Below are 19,515 nucleotides of genomic sequence, written 5' to 3' on the forward strand. Positions count from 1 at the left end.
CCACTGGAGTTTGGCAGGAGTCTCAGTCATGTTATTAACCTTGGTGAGTAACGGGGGGCATAGAATGGCGAGGGACGGACTACATAATTAAGATCAGCTCTACCAGAGTGACAAACGTAACACCAAGCTGGAAACTGCAACAATGAACAGAAAATGAAACTAACATTGAGACTGGAAGAGTGACAATTCAAAACTTTGTGCTGAAAAGCCAGGAAGAATTGCAGTAGCGGAAGCAAAGAGGAACAGCAATTGTCAGTCTTTTTTTTTCTCTTCTGGTTGTTGTTTTGTTTTTAATTGTCTCATTTTTTTTTTTGTTCAACAGACACGCTTGCGTGCACCCCCTGCTGTTGTTGCCGGTAAAACAGGGAAGAAAGACTGCGTGAGACCCAGAGGGAGGCCTCATTTTGACACTCCCGCCAAACAAGGGAGTCTGGAGACATCCAGGCACACTCGCCGGGGTGTGGACTACTCTGTCTTCTCAAAGAGGCTTTGTACTCTGACAGGACGGGGGACCCGCACGCACACGTCTGGTTGAGAACCCAGGGGGTGCCAAAGAGCCCTATTTTTCTCTACGACAATGCCAGCATGGAATCAGACATACTAATGTGCATTTATTACCAGGAAAATAAAGCGGAGCGAACATTCAGTTTTGGCAATGAAAGGGTGGAGGAGAGGCAAAGAGAAAGAGAATGAGATAGAAGAGGATAGCCAGAGGCCATGGTCCTAACTGTTGTTGACCTGTCCCTGTTTCAAAAATCACAAGCGTCATGCAAAAGGTACGGGAAACGGGGTCGCTTCTTCATCCAAGAACGGGAAGCTTAGAACGCTCCTGACAGAAAGAGGTTGACAAAAGAGAGAGTAATTATCTATTCTTTAAAATGTTTCCTGGAGAAGAACAGAAAGTGCGAGGGTTTTCATTTTTTTCTTTCCCTCCCTTCCTCCTCTGTGGGGAGTGGATCTGGCAGGCTTTTCATTTCAATCACAAATCAAAACCAGCACCTTTGACAAAGATCCCGTCAGAGGAGCAGAGGTTTTTAAAATGCAGCTACTCCCCGTGAGAGGCAGGCTCGGGCCTTCTCCTATGAACCGACTGACTGTCTCAGGCCTCCGCACCCCTCTGGATTTGCTGCCGGACTGTGGCCTTGGCCAGATTACAGGTGCACTCCTTACGTATTCCTTCAGTGCCGACCTTCCCTCCGATCCCTTATCATCCTCCTCAGGTCAGCCCGGCGGCTCTTCGGGTCCTGCCCGTCTGAGTATTATCTCCTCCTCTCCAACCGCGGTACACCCCGCCGTGAGGGTGAGGGAGATAAAGACAGGAACAGGAGGCAGAGAGAGGCCTATCTCTCCTTTGCCAACTTTGGCCTTGCTCTCCTGATTTTTCTTTGTTGCTCTGCTGTTTTCTCTCCAAGATCTCTTGAGGCTTTCTTTTCTTTTTTTTCTCAGACAGAAGCCCGGAGATATAAAACAAAGGAGATTGAAGAGTCTATTTTGATTTTATTTATTTATTTTTCAACCATGAACCTACCATTGGGTGCTGAGTCGATGATATTTGATGCCCAGCGAACAATGCAACACCTGCGTCAAGACTAGCAACACCCCTACACACACAGACACACACACACAGCCATACACATCCACACTTACACACAAAGACACACACATGTGTGCACGCACTGGTATTGATGTGGGCATGGTGGACATACGCCTCCCCACTTCACAGCAAACCAGCTACTGTACTAAGATGCTCCCTGTTCCCCTTGATTACAACCAGCAGCCTCCTACACATTCTAACCCTGCTCCAGAGAGGTGCAATCCAGCTGTGTTTTTTTTTTCTTTCGATTTATAACTTTATAACTTTAACAATGGGGTGGCAGTGTAGCATAGCAGTAAGGATCAGGGCTTTTCAGCAAAAGGTGTCTGGTTTGACTCCCTGCTGGGGCAGTGCTGCTGTACCCTTAGGCAAAGTACTTAACCCAGAGTTGCCTCAGTAAACGTCCAGCTGTATAAATGGATAACACGTGAAAACTGTAACCTGTGTAAGTCGCTGTGGATAAGAGCGTCTGCCAAACGCTGATAATGTAATGTAAATGTAATGTAACCTAGAACACGACTGTGGTTAAACTCAACCAATCGAGTGGCTAATTAAAGGGGCTGGAGAGCTGGGAGCCCTGGCAGAGCGGCAGACTCTGCAGTGCGGAGGGCCGTACACCAGGGCACCAGCAGGCCCTGATTCCCGAGAACCGCTCAGTGAACCCCACCGGCACGACTCAGGGTTCTGTCGCAGCTCCTGCAGGTTCCTGTCACACCTGTCAGCACCCACGAAGTGTAGATCTCCGCTCAATTACAAAACCATCATGGTGTGGAGGGGTTGGGGGGGGGGGGTGACAACAATTCCTCCACCAGTGATCTGCTGACTCTGTGGGATATATTGAAATGACCCTGCCACCACACCCGCTGCTGGCAGCTTCCCCTGTGTCCTCCTGCAGTGGGAGAACAGGTCTGTCATGCCCCCCCACGGACGGCTCTGCGCGACGACGGACAACTTCATCAGAGAAAGAGAGAGAGAGAGAGGGAGAGCGAGAGAGAGAGAGCGAGAGAGAGGAAGAGAGAGAGACAGAGAGAGAGAGAGCGAGAGAGAGAGAGAGAGAGAGGGAGGGAGAGAGAGAGAGAGAGAGGCTTGGGAGCCTGACAGGAATATAACAGGCTGACAAACACGGACAGACCAACGGGATATAAAACAAGATTAGTAGCACCTTACCGGAAGGCCTGGCCAGGGCAACCGATCCCTTGAGGGTATGATTTGTGGACACATAAATACAAATAAGCACCTATTGATTTTGGAGATATTTTCTTTGTGTCCATTAAAATATCGCAGATGGATTTGACACTGTAAAATACACCAAGTAATTTCTTGCCTTTCATGCAGGATTGAGTAATACTCAAGTATTTATTTATTCATCAAAAGAGCTTTATTATGTAGGCTGATATTTTATTCCAGCAAGAGCCAGGGCTGCTGAGATTGCACGAGGTGGAGGCAGCATTCCTGCAGCAGGCTATGCGCCTACATCACATTTTGGGTTACGTGCTGCAGCTGGCGCATTCATAACATTTGGTCGACATATATCCCGGTGCACTGGGATCACGCTAACGCTGACTGGGGCCTTCTGCTGGATAACCGATACTTCCAAGATAGGGGAAAAAAAATGAAACAACCCCGAAGTTTCAAAATGTTCCTGTGTATAATATGGCCATCGCCAAAGACCCCTATTCCCCTACTCTTCTCACGTTGTTCCACAGCCTCCACTGTGAGGTCTGTAAGATTTCACTGAACCTTGTCCCCTCACAGCATCAGCATTCTTGCATCTTCTACATGCCCACAAATCCTTTCACTTCGCATTTTGTCAGATCTTGAAAGTCTGAATCAGGCCGACTGTGTGTTGAAAGTGAGGTGTGAAATGGTGAGGGCGAAAAGTACTGTACGTTATCAGCAATATCAGCTGATTGCACTAAGGAGCACTGCTTGAGGTGTCGATCCGGGCGTCTGATGTTTTTAACCGATCAACGCGGCAGTGCTCTTCAAAGCCGCCCTTTCCTCGGCCAAGGGCGTTGCTAGGGCATCTCGGAGGGGCTCTGATTCTATATCGGGAGAGCTTTATATCTATTTATTGATCACCACAGATGGCCATCAATCGATCTTATCTGCTTTCAACACAGACTTGTCAACTGCCAGGGGGGATCAAATATGGTTGAAGGTCTGAACTAAAGGCCTTGAAATACCATCTGAAACTAGTAGTTTGTGTGAGTGTGCGTGTGCATGTGCGTGTGTGTGTGTGTGTGTGTGTGTGTGTCTGTGTGCGTGTGCGTGCACATGAGTGCATGTATGCCTGCATTTGCATTCACATGCCTGTGTCAGTGGTGTGAAAATGTATTACATGACTGCTTCAGATTACTGAAGGTGATTCATGACTTCACAGATCTGACATATTCACGCATTTGACATATTCATGCACATTACAGAACCTGCACCATTCTGTCACAGCTGAAAAAATGCCCTTAAACGTGATCAAATCAGCATGGAGTATTTCCATCTTTGCAGCGGTTGTCTGTCTTATTGCTGTAAGTGGCTGAGGCATTTGTGTTGATTATCATCAGTAACGAGGGAAGGTGTGCGAGTGTGGCGGCACATCGACCGGCACTGTCACAGCATGAAATGAGTTCTCCTAGGAGACAAGCCCGGGAATCGCAGCAGCACAAATGCACTGCCACACTACACAGCTCAGGCGTACATCATACCCAGCACTACTGCAGTATATCACAATACACAGCCTGGGTATACATCACACCCAACACTACTGCAGTATATCACACTGCACAGCCTGAAACATTATAGTACTACCACATTACACAGCCCGGACATAGATCATAACCAACACTACCACACCACCGCACTACACAGCTTGGAAATACATCATACCCAACATTACTGCACTACCACCCTACACAGCCCAAACCTACATCACACACAACACTACCACATCACCACACTACACAGCCCAGACATACACCATACCCAACACTCCTGCACTACCACACTACACAGCCCAAACATACACCATACCCAACACTCCTGCACTACCACACTACACAGCCTAAACATATGTCATACCCAACACTCTTGCACTACCACACTACACAGCCCAGACATACACCATACCCAACACTCTTGCACTACCACACTACACAGCCCAGACATACACCATACCCAACACTCCTGCACTACCACATTACACAGCCTAAACATATGTCATAACCAACACAATGAAGCACAGAGAGCTCTTTCCTCAGGCCAAGATGGCAGCGGATACTGGCCTTTTAGGGAAGGACCACCTGGTTGGAAAATAGAAGGATTCTTCTCATTCATACCAGAAGCAGACATGCATGTCAGTTACACTGTAAAGCAGTCTGCATATATGGCCCTATATGTGGTTCTTATATACAATTTTTATGCAAGAGCACATGTTTGAGACAACAGGCACATCAATGCCTGTGTGTGTGTGTGTCTGTGTGTGTGCGTGTGTGTGTGCGTGTGTGTGTGTGTGTGTGTGTGTGTAAGAGAGAAAGCAAAACAGAGAGACAAGAGAGGGGGTTGAGCAAGAGAGACAGATGGAAAATAGTGCAACATGTAAGATTTCATTTCCAGCAGCAATCATTTTGTTTTGCTTTCAAAACAGGTCATCAAGCTTCCCTTCACTTATGCTCGCCAAATTCTGCCGCTGATTGTTGAAACCTTCTACTTTAACAGCGTAGACTTTTTTTTTCTTGAATCAAAGGCAATACGTAGCGTTAGGTTCCGGCATTAGATTCTCACGAGATACGGTCTGGTGCATGAACACAGGACGTGCCTGTCAGACAACAACAAAGGCATGACATCGGGGGCATATCCTGTGCAACATAATGTGGTAAAAATAACCAGCAGGGACAGAAATGAGGTAATAACAAGAGTGCTTTACCACAGGACTGTAAATAGCCTGCAATTAGACTCAGGGGACATCTTGCAGCTTTGCATTATAGATGGTAGGAATGTGCACCAGCAGCCTAATTATACATCAAAGGAGCACCCAAAAGTAAAGCTTAAATTCATGCCAAATCAGATTTCTGTAAGGATGCACAGACCTCTGAATACATGTTTTCTTAGTTCATTACTGAGAAAGTGCTGTTCTCATTTCCCTGTCAACATTTCTTTTTTGTTGTTGTGAGAACACTTTTATGCGGTATCTTCAACATTCCAAACATTGCCCAGACACAGTATCTGGTTCAGAAATTAAAGAATAGCATTTCACGTAATCTTCAACCAGGCTTGTAGCATTACAATTCCCCAGAGTATCAGCAAGGGCTCATTTAACTCTATTTAGAATTTAATCCAAAGAAAAATGTGCATCCATCAAACTGGCTTAATCTTGCTTTGGGCAGGAAAAGGCTGAGTTCTCACCTCGGCAGACGTTGCCATTGTCTGGCTCGAAGCCGGCCTTGCAGGTGCAGCTCCCAATAGGCACCATCCACTCGCCATCGCCGTTGCAGTAGAGCTTGATGGGCACGTCCACCTCCTCCGAGTTTGGGATGCAGATCCCGCGGGCGATGACCAGCGAGGTGCTCTCGGCGCCGGTCATGGTCTCAGGGAAGATGGCGAAGTTCTGCACGATGCTGGGGCACTTCTTGTAGAAGACGCGGATGGAGAGCAGCGACATGCAGGCGCCGTAGTCCTGGAAGGCCAGGTAGAAGCCATTTTTGGAGAGCGGGCCAAAGCTGCGCACCTCCGTGTTCACCTTCATGAGCCGCCCGCCAAAGTCCACCTGCGAGAAGCTCTCGTCGGCGGCGATGGTGTCCACCTTCAGGTAGGGCGCCTCCATCCAGAAGGCCGTGCCCTTGGTGGCGATGATGGAGTCGGTCTCGTAGTAGTAGAGGTTGAAGGTCTCCTTGCAGGAGCCCGGCACGTTGGGGATGCTGCTGCAGTCGCGCACGGTGAAGCGCATCTCCACGTAGATGCGCTGGGCCCCACGCCGGTCGATGAACGTGGTCAGGAGCCAGTTGTTCTGGCTGGACTCGAACACGTTGCACACCTGGTAGGTCCGGATGGTGTTGAGGTTTTCATCATACCCGCTGACCTCCTCCCACTTTAAGAAAGACAAAACAAAGAAGAAGGTCTGGGTTACTGATCTATCCCTAATCAATCAATTGTTACATACATTGGCAATGCATCGGCATCTAGTAGATGCTCCTATCCAGAGCAACTTACATAGGTTAGAATTCTTACATGTTATTCATTTATACAGCTGGGTATTTACTGAGAAAATTCTGGGTTGTACCTTGTATCTTGCCCAAAGGTACAGAAGAGGTGTCTCATGGAGGAATTGAATCAGGAAATCAAGGAAAACAGCAAAAGGCTACCAGATATTACCAAAGGATAGACTGATAACACCTCAGTACCACACACAACTCGCACTGACTTGCAATGTTGTCACACTGACAGCTGTCTACTTCGGCACCATTGAAAAAAATGAAGGATTGATAAAAAAAATCATTCACAATTACTGAGATGTTCTTTGTTCTCTCTTAATGTGACACGTCTTCAGATGAAAATGGCTGCACCATCTGTCTCTTGCACCTGGGAATTGTTAGCATCATAAAGTGGATATCATATCATATTTAACTATGATTAAAAGTTGTGAAGGTAACAGCAGACACAGAAGTGATAACCAAAATCCTCTGTTGTTCTGTTCTATGTGATACCAACTCTTTTTTTGGAATTTCTTTGCTGGCTGAAAGAAAGTAGACAGCCCTCTATCACAAATCCATTACTGTGGTTCTCTACAGGAGGCCTCCAGCAGCTTAGAGCTCCCCATCTCAGTGTCCTCTTTGCCTGAGAGTAATTCCTAAAGGAACATATCTGAAGGTAGTAAAGTCAGAGAGAGAGAGAGAGAGTCATCCACAGTTTTGGAAATCATTTATTTTGGTCTGATTCCAGTCCTTGCTTGTAGGCAGTTTATTTGCAGTGCTTCTTGTACTCCCAGTTCAAACGCATATGTTTACCCTTGTAAGTGAGATGCAGGGTTGCAGGGATGAGGAAGAGGCTTGTCTGCCAGTGTATGAATAAAAGCATAAGAAATATGTAATATCCTTGTCCTGGAAATGAAACGATGGACATGCTGTACTGATTTCCATTTCGATGACTTGGAAAAAAACAGCTGTTCTCCCTTAATTTCAGTGATCTGAAATGCTGAATTGTTAACAGCTGTTGTTTTTCTTACCTGTTGGGATAACATTTTACATTAGGTTAGCCTTATACTAATGTAACAACATATTAAGCACGTAGGAATGAGATGTGCATGTTAACCACCTAAGGACTAGCTGCGTATGTTCTTACATAATAAGCATGTTGTAACTAATGAGAAAAAAGTAATATGGTTTATGTAATACCCCACAACTCGTGTTCTGCGTTGCTTTGAGGTTATGTGTTACATCTCTATACCTAAAGTATTTACAATATTACTAATTACTATTGGTATGTGGTCAAAGTAAAACAAAGTGTTACCCAAAGTTTATTCATGTATTTATTATTTTAAGTTCTTTGTCACCATCTGCAGCTTCCACCGGATAAGGGCAAAAGCCGAATGACCTTCATTTTAAACGATGTCGGCAGTATCACTCAAACATTCTGACCATGGTGCCCTGCCTATTCCTGGCCTGCATTCCATTTGAATACAGCTGTATAATTACCCGAGGTGTGACACAATTTAAAAAGCTATCTTAGCCAGGCATGACAAAGCACTGACTTGGCACATTAGAACACTTGGGTGTTACAGATCCAAGATTATGCGCTATTGAATTACAATTAGGGGGAAAGCAAGGAGGAATCTCCGCTAATGGAGTCTGCATTTAAAGTAACATAACATATCAGGGCTGGAGCCTGATAACTATTAAATGTGCCAAAAAAAACGTTGTTCTCTTTCATTAATTTGAGGCTCTTGCGTTCTTTTTAGGGCAGCAATTTTTGCAAAACGCAATATTTCTATCACCTCGGCGCTGGGACAGTGACAGCAATTGTGCATTGCATTTTGGGAAAAAATAAAAAAAAGAAAGAAGCAAGCGGTGCCGAACAAAAACTCCAGATATATTAATAGTTCCTAGGCCTGAGAGGAGACGGACAGCGCTGATATCTGAAGGCCCGATGTATTAAAAGATATGAGTTTTGCCTCGCTCGAGTGCAATGAGGTCAAGACCGTGCTCCTGGGCACTTCGGGTCTGATTGTTGGCCGGGGGGCCAGGATGACAGATGCGAGGGTGGACTCTGGGAGATGGGGGCGGAGATTAATAGCTGTGCACCATTCGAACCCCGACGCTCTCTTTCTGAACAGAGAAACCCAGTAGGTCCCCTGATAACACCCCCTCCCATTCCCCCAGTGAAATAAACAGAACTCTTAAGTAAACCGTAAGTTTCAAAAACGCGCTGCATGAAGGGGGAGGAAGGGAAAAAAGGTCTAAATCAACCATTTATTCTCAAGAGATCTAATAACTCAAAGAAATGTGCTGATGAAAAAAAAAATCCTAGCTTGGCAGGCAGTCTCCGCGGAGGGGCAGGGAAGGAGCAGTAATGGTGATGGAAGATGAGGGTCTGGATCTTCCTCAACTGAAATCGGAGACAGAGCCAACACTCCAGAACCCAGCAGCACCGTCTGGTGGGCCAAGGTCAGAAGCTAATTATTTCAGTCATTTTACCCAATGGGCACATATTCTCATTTGGACCGATTATAGATGCTTGCCACTTTAAACTTAGAATGTGTTTTATATATATATATTGGAGAAGCTGAGGTAAAGTACTGCTCTCAAAAGCGCAACAGTAGGTCCAGTGCATTAGTCAGACACTTCTATGGCTAAATCCCTGCTGGTCACATGACCCTGGCAATGCTGCTGGAAGGCCCAGTCTGTCACCACGGAGATGATGAATATCCTTGATTAAGTGAAGCTGCTAGTGGAGTGTATTCTACCCCCCCATGGGTCAGGGAGAAGATGAGCAGAGAGAGAGTGTGCGCGTCCTATGGACTACAGGCTCACACGGCAGCTTCATCAAAGAGAGAGTCTTTACTCCGTTAAAGAAGCTTCCCTTTTCCTCTTTCATCTCATTAAATATCTACTTTAAAAAGGAATATGTTCTGCTTCTCACCTTTTTTCAGGTTTGCTCTTCATATGAAGTTTGACTGTACTGTTTATACAGACATTTATTGTTTATCTACAAAAACTAACAGACATACAATAAAAACTTCCTTTTGAGTATTGACAGTTCATAGCTGCCCAGTATCATGTAGTAATGTGTAGTAATGTAATTTTGTACAGGGTGATTTTAAATATGCCTATTAAATTTTTCCATGTTTTCCCAATTTTAGCTTGGGAAATGAAACCATTAAAGCACATACTACATACTCGTTTTGAATCTCAATAATGTCATTACAGCATTACAACAATATCAATGAAGAGATTATCATCCTTTAATTTCCTGAACTCATACCCTGCAAACACACAGCATCCTTGGTCAGTAGAATCAGCTCATCACTTCCCTTCCCTGAATGCACCGATGAGACAGATGAAGCCACAAAAAAATGACAAAATGGGGGAAGAAAATTAATAAAAGTACGTAAAAAAAAGACTAATTGAAGGAGTGAAGGCATTCTCAAGAATGAATCAATAACAAGTTCATGCATCAACCACAGTGTACAAAAAGCATAGCCTGAGGGCAGCGTGGGTCAGCTGCACATGGAAGTGTAATGAGCCCAGAGACACACATGGAAGTGTAATGAGCCCAGAGGGGGGAGGAGGGGGATAGAATGCAAGCATTATTATTTTTCTGAAATCGGGCCAAGAACGAGAGAGCCCCGACCCTGATTGAATGCTGCTCTAACCGGAGCAGAAGGCGTTTATTGTGGTTGTTCCCGTGGCACCCGGAGGTGTGAAGAACTTGAGAAGAAAAAGGCAGCGGTGGAGAGGATGCTTGGGGGTGTGGGAGGAAGGTGGGGGAAGGTGGGGGGGGGGGGTGAGGGAAGGAGACGCCGGGAAGAGCACCGCACGCTGACATGATTAATGAGTTTACAGAAATCCCGGACACAAATTAAACCCCCTTTTTTTTCAGCGGCATCTTGCCTTCTCCCCTCGCCTCCTTGGCTCGATGACCATTCATCAGCATTAGAATGACCTGTCCCTTTCAACACCAGGCAGCCATTAATACAGCCAGGCGGAGAGAGCTCGCCACTGTCTGCATGGGAGCCTGGGGGGACCCTCTCGCCTCTGCCCGTCCAAATGACTGCAACCTTTCAGAACCATGCTGCAGCTTCAACAGTCTCTAACAACAGTGTTGCAGCTGTTGGAACTCGCCACATCATCGATGGCACTGCACATGGTCCACACACTGAGGACCTGCAGGTCACAGGTCAAAGGTCGCACGACCCTTCCAGAACCATATAGCCTCCCTGGTGGGCCTACAAGTCAAAATGGTGCAGGCACAGCTTTTGGATTCATGGCTGCACGACCTGGTCCTACAACATCCACTTTGAATTGCGTAACAATCATTTGGCCCTCTGTTTACAACCCTGCTCAGTTACATTTTATTTGATGGCACTTTACAGTTCTAATGCTACTTTATTGTGACCATAATTGTTGCCTCGCTTTGTCACTCTGTAATGATCCATATAATCTGGGTGAAGTTTGGGTAATTGCAAGTTATCATTGAAATGTTGCCGCATTTTTACCATCTTATTACCACTTTATCTTGAGCTGTAAATTGAAGTGCAACATTTTATATTTTTATTTGATTCCCGCATAAAATACAAATCCTTGTCCCAGTGATTTCCCACCCTTCCCCTCGCCAACAATGATGCTCTCATACCTCTGAACAGAGCAACCATTCAAACTGATAAGGTATTTCTGATATCATGTGCTTGGTCATGTACATGCCTGTAGTGTGAACTTGTTATGGGGGATGGAACTCACAGGCCTCCTCCTGCAATCCCCCCAACAGCCACAGATTCTGAATCCACCTAAATTGCTGGCTACATTGGACACATGCACACACACACACACACACACACACACACACAGATCTGAATGTGCATGACAGCTCTCACCCTCTTTCTCAACACACACACACACACACATTAATTACATGTTAGAGAATGTGTCAGTGTATCAACAATAACCTATGACTCATTTGCCAGCACACACAACCTCTTTCTATCATTCATCTGTGGCCTGTTTCACTAGCTCGAATTAATACATCTATTACAGTCTCTCTCCAATAGTGTATATATGTTTAAGAAAACCTAACCCTCTATTTCTATAATACAACCTTCTGTGATCCTTTTTTTCCGGCAGCCTCTAAATCTTTGAATAAAGGTCTTGCATGTACTCACCATGATTCGGGTAGAGAAATCAGTTTCTGAATGCAGTCCCCCATCTGCACCCAACAGAAAAAATAAACAGCTCATCTGGTGTCACCTCAGAGATAATGGAATTGTCCTCTCCTGATGTCAGTCCGAGCTTCTGCACGCATCTTTAAAATAACTCTGATTGCCCGGACCCGGGTAGTGACCCATTATTCAGAGTCAAGTGTGGCAAGTGTGGCATGTGGGATTTTCCAGGCCTCTAAACTCTAGATTATACACCAACACGTACTGCATATAAATTATATACGGTGCATGCGCTTTGTGAGGATCTATTTCAGGCCGGTATGGGTCGCGGTGTGCTCATGTGTTCTTGGTTAACGCTGCATGCATTTAGCATGTGTCCATTATTTAGCAGGAACTCTAAAGTGTGAGTGTTAACTCTTGAGTGTCGCTTAGCTGACACATCATCCATTTTATACAGGTTGATGTTTGCTGATGCAATCTGGGTTAAGTACTTTGCTCAAGGATGAACCAGCAGGATCCCACCAGGGAAACATAGCCTCTGTGTCGCGAGGCCTGCTCCGCACCTCCAGACCACACTGCTGGTGGTGTTGGAGATATGCCTGGACAGGACCAGGGGATCCCAAAGTGTTTTATCAGCCTGCTTTCCAGGCGCAGAAATTACTGCTATAAGTTTCCTCCTGTCTGTTTGTTATTGCGCTGTTTTTTACTTGTTTATTTATTTTATTGTCCATTGTAATAGTGGCAGAAATCGTATATGTGTAGCAATGTGGCGTAGTGGTCAGAAGCAGAGCTTGTAACCAAAAGGTTGCTGGTTCAATTCCCCACCGTGGTACTGCTGTTGTACCCTTGGGCAAGGTATTTAAATGACAAATGCCTAATTAAATATGCAGCTGTATAAACTGTCACAGCTTTGCTTCAGTTGGTCACCCCCACCATCAGCTTCTACGATCTGCTCCGAGGTAGTACGACCACCCTTTGAGCCGAACCAGGTCCTGTGGGTAAACGAAACACTTGCGGCGGTCCTAAATTGGAGTGCAGCATTTGAGTGACGCACCCCGACTACATGGGAGCCTGATCAATGCGGTACGGGCTGCCCCAGCGCTGAGGCCACGGTGCTACGGCTGCCTCAGGGCCTGACTCATCATATTTATCTGCGAGGATTATTTTCAGACACAAAACTTTAATGAGGCAGCCGTTCTGTATGGCAGTCAGTGATTCAGCAGGATCTCCGCTAACAGCTATAACGAGGCTACAAAGCGCGTAAAGGAAAAACAGCAATGAAAGCTGCCGCTCTGGACCGGGGGACTTTATAATTAAAAGCTGCGTCTTCGCGAGGCGGCAGAGAGGTGACGGCAACGGGGACTTCGGACGCTGATGTGGGCGGCCGCCCCGCGGTTCACCCAGGCACCCCTCATCATCCAGCGCGCTGATTAGAGGCCTGTCCTTGGCTGACTGCTCTCCACGGAGGAGGCTTGAGCGGAGCGAGCTGGGGGGTCTTCGGCAGAGAGGGGCCAGGCCGCCAGCGCCTTCCCGACTGTGCGGAGACACAGAGCAGACGCTGTCATCCCTGGCTCCATGCAGGGGTATCTTTGATAAAGGCGCTGTCTGTAATGTCTGTGATTGAGCAGCGCTGGAGGGGGCTCAGAAGAAGATCTCTGGTTTCCCTGAATGCTTTGATGCCTCCATATTATCTGTAGAACCATACAGAGCCAGCAACCCTCTTGTCCTCACCAAGCATCACAAGGTGGGAGCAAGTGCTGGGGTATACAGACCCTCAAACAGAGTAGACTAATCTATAGCAAGTTAATTAATTATACTAATCAATTGCATTTATAGGCATTACTTTTATATTTTAGCATCATATTATTATTATTAGTATTGGTTTGACAAGCAGTTGAAGACAAAAACAACAACAACAACAACAGCAGCAACAATAATAATAATAATAATAACAATAATAATAATAATAATAATAATAATAATAATAATAATATAAAACAACACTCATGTGGTACCAACACCAACCCAACACTGTGACTGAATCTAATGGATTTATAATTTTATGGGATATGATAAATCATAATGACCGACAGATAAGTGCAAACAGACCAGACATAGTTATCAAAATGATTAGTGAAAGAAAGTGTATATTGATTGATGTAGCTGTATCATCAGAACAAAACACATCTGTCAAGCCAACTCAGAAACTATCGAAGTACAAGAATCTTGAGATTGAGATCAAAAGGATTTGAGGACTGTCCACAGAGATTATACCAGTGGTTAGGAGCTCTATGACTTGTAAAAGAAAGGCTTGGAAAAATTTACCAATAGGATTCCAAGCAACATCAACATCCAAGAAGTACAGAAGATAACGCTCCTAGGAACAGTGCACATTTTGAGAAGGGTGCTCTCCATTACATGAAAGACAATCTATCCTATAAATTAGATTTAGATTTAGATTAGATTAGCGGACCATTGTTCTATAGATGTATTACAAGATGCAAGAAAGATGATAATAATAATAATAATAATAATAATAATAATAATAATAATAGTAATAGTAGTAGTAGTAGTAGTTGTAGTAGTAGTAGTTTTTCTATTTATTCATGCCCTTATCGAAGGTAACTTACATAAAGTTGTATAGCATTTTGTTAGCTTATGACCCTATAAAGCCCGAACACAGCATCATCCCGTCATTCCGCAAGTAGAGGTGCCTCCCGTTGCGAACCGCTCATAGTTTCCGTAACTCGTTCACATCCATCGTCGTGTGTGTTTAACTTTCAGCTGTTACCCTTAGCGGTACAGATTGAGTGGCTTTCCTGATGCTCGAATTCAGAGCTGAGTACTCTCCATGCCACAGATTGGCATTAAAGCAACGGAAATGTGCCTTCCACTGCGTATCTTTCATCTCTGGAGAGGGGAAAAAAACGACAAGTGCTGGTTTGATGGTTCTGAAGGAGCACCGGGCACCGGTTTCAAAAAGCACTCAAAAGCAGGCATTTCTCAAACTGCGCCATCCCTGCACCACACATCACCCATCTGCATTCGGCACCAAGCGTATCCATTGCTGGTTCCCAGAGCACGGGGAGGGTGAGTGTGTCCCGGGTCTCCACTGCAGTCTGCGACTTGCAGGTGACGCACCTGTACCTTTGTTATCATAAGGAGTGCTCTTGTATTACGGGGAGAGGCATGACAGACATCAAGTATATTCCGTTATGTATTAAAAGCACTTGTCTGCATATTGCGTGACTGCGGAACGATCTCAGTCATCTCTGCGTGGAAAACAGCCAACTTGAACCACCTTTCTAAAGAATGTTCTGTAGATTCGGTGGCTGTCTACATCACACATAACACACCACATTAAGGTGTACTTGTGTGCATTTTGTTTTATGCTCGCTGGGTATGCTTTGACAAGTCAGGGCAAGAGTTTAAAAAACTCCTTTCGTTGATCAGTCCAATTTACTGTGCTTTTAACAAGTTGAAGAGAAAAGGTTTGAGCTAGAGGAACCATTTCAATGGATTTAGCTTGGCACTGTTAATAGCATCAGGCTTGTGCTTTCTCTTTCTTTTTTCATATTTGCTTGATTTCCCGTATTTACTCACTTTAATCATAACCAGAAATACATCTGAGGTAGGATTTATGTTAGCAGGTACAACAGCTTTTAATTCACAGCTACACCTTTAATATGCTTGAATTAGCAAGGAATGATTACACCATTATTATTACCAACCTGGCGTTCATTCCACAGGTTTGAGTATGCTTTTTTTTTGGGGGGGGGGGGGGGGCATGCTGATGTTTAAACAGCATTTTCTTACCGATGTCAAGACTTTGGCTCTTTTGTTCAATATCTGATTTAAAAAAGATGGGCAGCGGAGCAGCCACATGAAAATCAATACTCCATACACAGAAAATATACTGTAGCAGGCCCCATCTGGAGCCAGAATAAAATGCCAATTAAGTTTCTTTTTTTCTTGTCTCCCCACCTTCGTCCTGACTGGAGAATGAAATTTTCGTTTTGCTGACAGTTTCTTTATTAAATTGTACATATCCCTTCCAGGCAACATAGCAAGCGTAGGTATAATACTTAGCTATTAGGGTTTATAATGCGTTTATGTTTTTTTCCCTTTCCAATGATTTTTTTTCTTTTTGCTTCTAAAAGCATTTTAGGGGAGGCAGCGATGTACTGGGAGCCGTTATTAAAGGGCGGAACGCTGCTTCTTTTCGGTTTATTTTCAGAGTTCAGCCTCAAGTTTCTATTATCAGCATGTCCAGATATCCTCCTTTTAAAAAAAAAAATCACTTTTTTTTTTTTTTTGCTTTCACACCTGGATTGTCTGGATATTCACAGAAAAGTAGACTGTCGGCCAATTATTCTGTCCCGCTGGAAAATAAACAAGCACAACGAGAGGATGGGAATGCGCTAATTTATCTAAGCGAACATTGTTGGCAGCGACACAAAAAATTAGCATTTTTGTTAAAGTGGCCCTACTACACCATGTTTTTCTTTACCTACTGCTTTACACAAAATTAACTTAAAATTGTTTTTGAAAGATGTGGTTTTAAGTTCGTGGATAACCAAACAAATCTCAAACAAGCTAAAAAGTAACCTTCTCAACTACATTGCTGTTACCTTCTGGCATTATTGAGTACAAATTACCCAACCATTGTGAGAACATGTAATCTGAGCAGGGGTCATGTAGCAAAACCACTGTTCCAATAGCAACACCCCCTCAGGTAGAGCTCTGTTAAAGGCTGTTGATTGTGGCATGTGAAAACAGGTAATTCTGCATAATGCTGCTGTGGAAATAGGATTGCTGGTCTTGGTAGGGGGGGGGGGGTGGTACACTGAACCATTTTGGCAGTTAGACCCAGGGCAGATACTAGCCGAGTCCCTCTGCGGACTGGCGGCAAAGATGGGAAAAGGCAACCCACTGCTCAGTCTCCTGTCCACAGCCTGAAATAAGGGTTTTGGGGATGCGTCATGGAGAGCAGTCAGAGAGAGAAGTACATTGTCCTGCTACATTAGTGGGCAGTTCACACTCGGCTGACACAAGGGGGGTGAATAAAAGAGAGAAAACCTCCAACCTCACTGCAATTATGCCCACTGCAAAAACTCTAGGACAAGGACCAGCGAGTGAGAGACACACAGACACACACACGCACGCAGAGGCGCAGGTCTAACCTTACTCCAGGGAGAAAACGGGTGGGGGGGTGTCATTGTAATCAAGTGGTATTAATGCAGCTCTACTTCCCCACATAACCTGTGGTATTACAGGTAATTTGCAGTCTGTGAGAGAGACCTGCCATTAATACTGTGTCCTTATGAAGCACCTGTAAGAAACACTGTGGAGATTGGGTGTTTGGTGGGGGGGGGGGGGGGGCCTCTAGCAGCTCAAGCTCAGCTTTCACACCAAAAAAAGTACTATGTGTTTACTTCAGTATTATATGAAGCAGAAGCAGAGTTCCAGATTGCACAGGCTTATCCAGGCAGCTCAGAGTACATTCTCTGGACACAACAGGAGACCACAGCAGAACCACTGTTTAAAGCCACTACTAGGTTCCCTTAACCAGGGGGCTTCAGCATTGAACCCACCACCAGAAGGTAGGGTGGACATACTTATAAGAAAGGCACTGACCTGGCTCTAACACCATGTGGGGTGAGGGTTATGGCTCACCCTAAAGCCTATGGTTAAAGAACTGTTCTCTGTTATAATTATTATGCTTGTAATATTCCCGTAATTATATTATTCTCATTCACCGTTGTCATAAACTGTGCATTTAAATAACTATTGTTGTGCACTGAAAATGCGTAAACATTCGCCACACATGACGTGGCCGAGCATGTTCCTCCTGATCATATTTATGGGCTGAATTTGACACCTCTAAGTAGAATATTTCTAACCCGGTGAGTCATCTGATGGCTGTAAACTGTCATTTTAACATCTTGTTAAGCCTCCCATCAGGGGTTCAGCGGCTGTTGGCGTAGCACAGAAGGAAAAGGAGGGGAGCTCAGAGAGAATCCTGATGGAGGAATGACCTCTCTCTGTGGGGACTTCCCAACAGTAGATCAGAGGAGAGGAAGAATACACACTCTCCGCAGGGGGCCTCTCTCTTCCCACTCTTTTCTCACACTCCCCTTTCTGTAATTCCGGTGAACACCAGAACAAGAGCTGCATACAGTTATGCATACAGTTCCCTTATGCTCTATGCAACGGGGCGAGCCATGCACCCCTCCCGGGGTGTGACATCACTCAATCCGATCGAGCCCCTCTCTCCAGTCATGTGTGTGAAGCCACGGAGCTGGAAAGAAGTGGCAGAACACTGCTGGCTGTTGCAGGCACGCACATGTACAAACCCACACACACACACACACACACACACACATTCACATTCACATACACCATGCATTGCATCTAAATACAGGTTCTCCCTGCATCACCTCTAGTCTCCTGCCCTGGCATCAAGAGACCCCCTGCCAAGCCCAAACTGAGGAGCCCGATCCACCAGCACCCCTCAGTCCTGCTTTCCCTGCTCTGATGCTAACCTCACACACAGGGCCTCAGAGAATCCGCTATCTTAAAAATTTCAACATTCAGTCTTTTGAGTGAGATGTGCAAGCATTCTGATAATGTCAAGTGTCAAGCTTGAAGGAACTGGCTGGTTAATAGACATCACTGTCAGGCCAATATCTGGACACAGAGGAAGACAAAACTCACCTTTAAACTAATGTGTCCTCAAATGACCTAATTACTTTGATTGATCAAAGTAAAACTTCAGTTACGTCAATTTCAGTTACTGAATTGTATCCAACCCAGTCATCCATGCTTTATTAAAAGTAGTTAAAAAATCAATTTGATCTCTTTTGAGTCAACATGAGGTAACAAAATGGATTCTGTTTTTATATTGTGTGGTAAGTTAATTAATTCATCTCCTGTTTTCCCTCCATTTCAATAGCTCAGAAGTACCCCAGGAAGGCCAACATTAGCATAACACAAAGTCTGGCAGGAGAGCTGACAGAGACTCATTGAACACAACCAATCTTCATATGCATGCATAAAGCTCTAAAGAAAGCAATGGCTGGCAGAAAACACAGATTTTAAAAAGCTGAAAGGTTTTGAACATAGACTTAACAATCCATACACAGATATCTAGCCTACATCATGCACAAAAGTGTGGTAGCCTTACCTTTGCGTACCTCACATCAAACGCAATTAGTTTTAAGTTCATGCAGACCTCCTTTTGATTAATGCAATCTGAGCTCCTTATTACATTTTCAAAGTTTAATTGTTAAGTTCAAAAGGGTAATGCTGTACACAGTCTGGTAAAAAGAAACCGGTTGCTAATGGGTGATCCTAACTAAAATGGGCAGGCTTGTTACAATAACAATTACAAGAACGATCAATAAAGGGTTCTAGACAGAAATACCTTCAAAGGTGAGATCTCCACCTCCCCTATTTCCTGCTAACAAGCTGCCCCCCTGACAGATACATGGTTAAATGCCCAGCCAGCCAAACCCACCCCATGCAGTGCCCTCAGACTGGCGTGACCAACTTCTCCCCT

At 44.9% G+C, this 19,515-nt stretch overlaps 1 protein-coding gene across 2 annotated transcripts in view; it reads right to left on the minus strand.

Annotated features, from left to right (window-relative positions):
• The window catches only part of LOC118773776 (ephrin type-B receptor 1), a 189,053-nt gene that overhangs the window by 100,559 nt on the left and 68,979 nt on the right, over window positions 1–19,515 (minus strand). For both annotated transcript variants that reach the window (XM_036522857.1, XM_036522856.1), the window contains exon 3: window positions 5,993–6,674. In XM_036522857.1, the coding sequence (XP_036378750.1) occupies window positions 5,993–6,674 (682 nt within the window). The remainder of the gene's footprint in view (window positions 1–5,992; window positions 6,675–19,515) is intronic.

Source organism: Megalops cyprinoides, chromosome 2 (genome assembly GCF_013368585.1).
Source record: "Megalops cyprinoides isolate fMegCyp1 chromosome 2, fMegCyp1.pri, whole genome shotgun sequence".
NCBI classification, from domain to species: Eukaryota; Metazoa; Chordata; class Actinopteri; order Elopiformes; family Megalopidae; genus Megalops; species Megalops cyprinoides.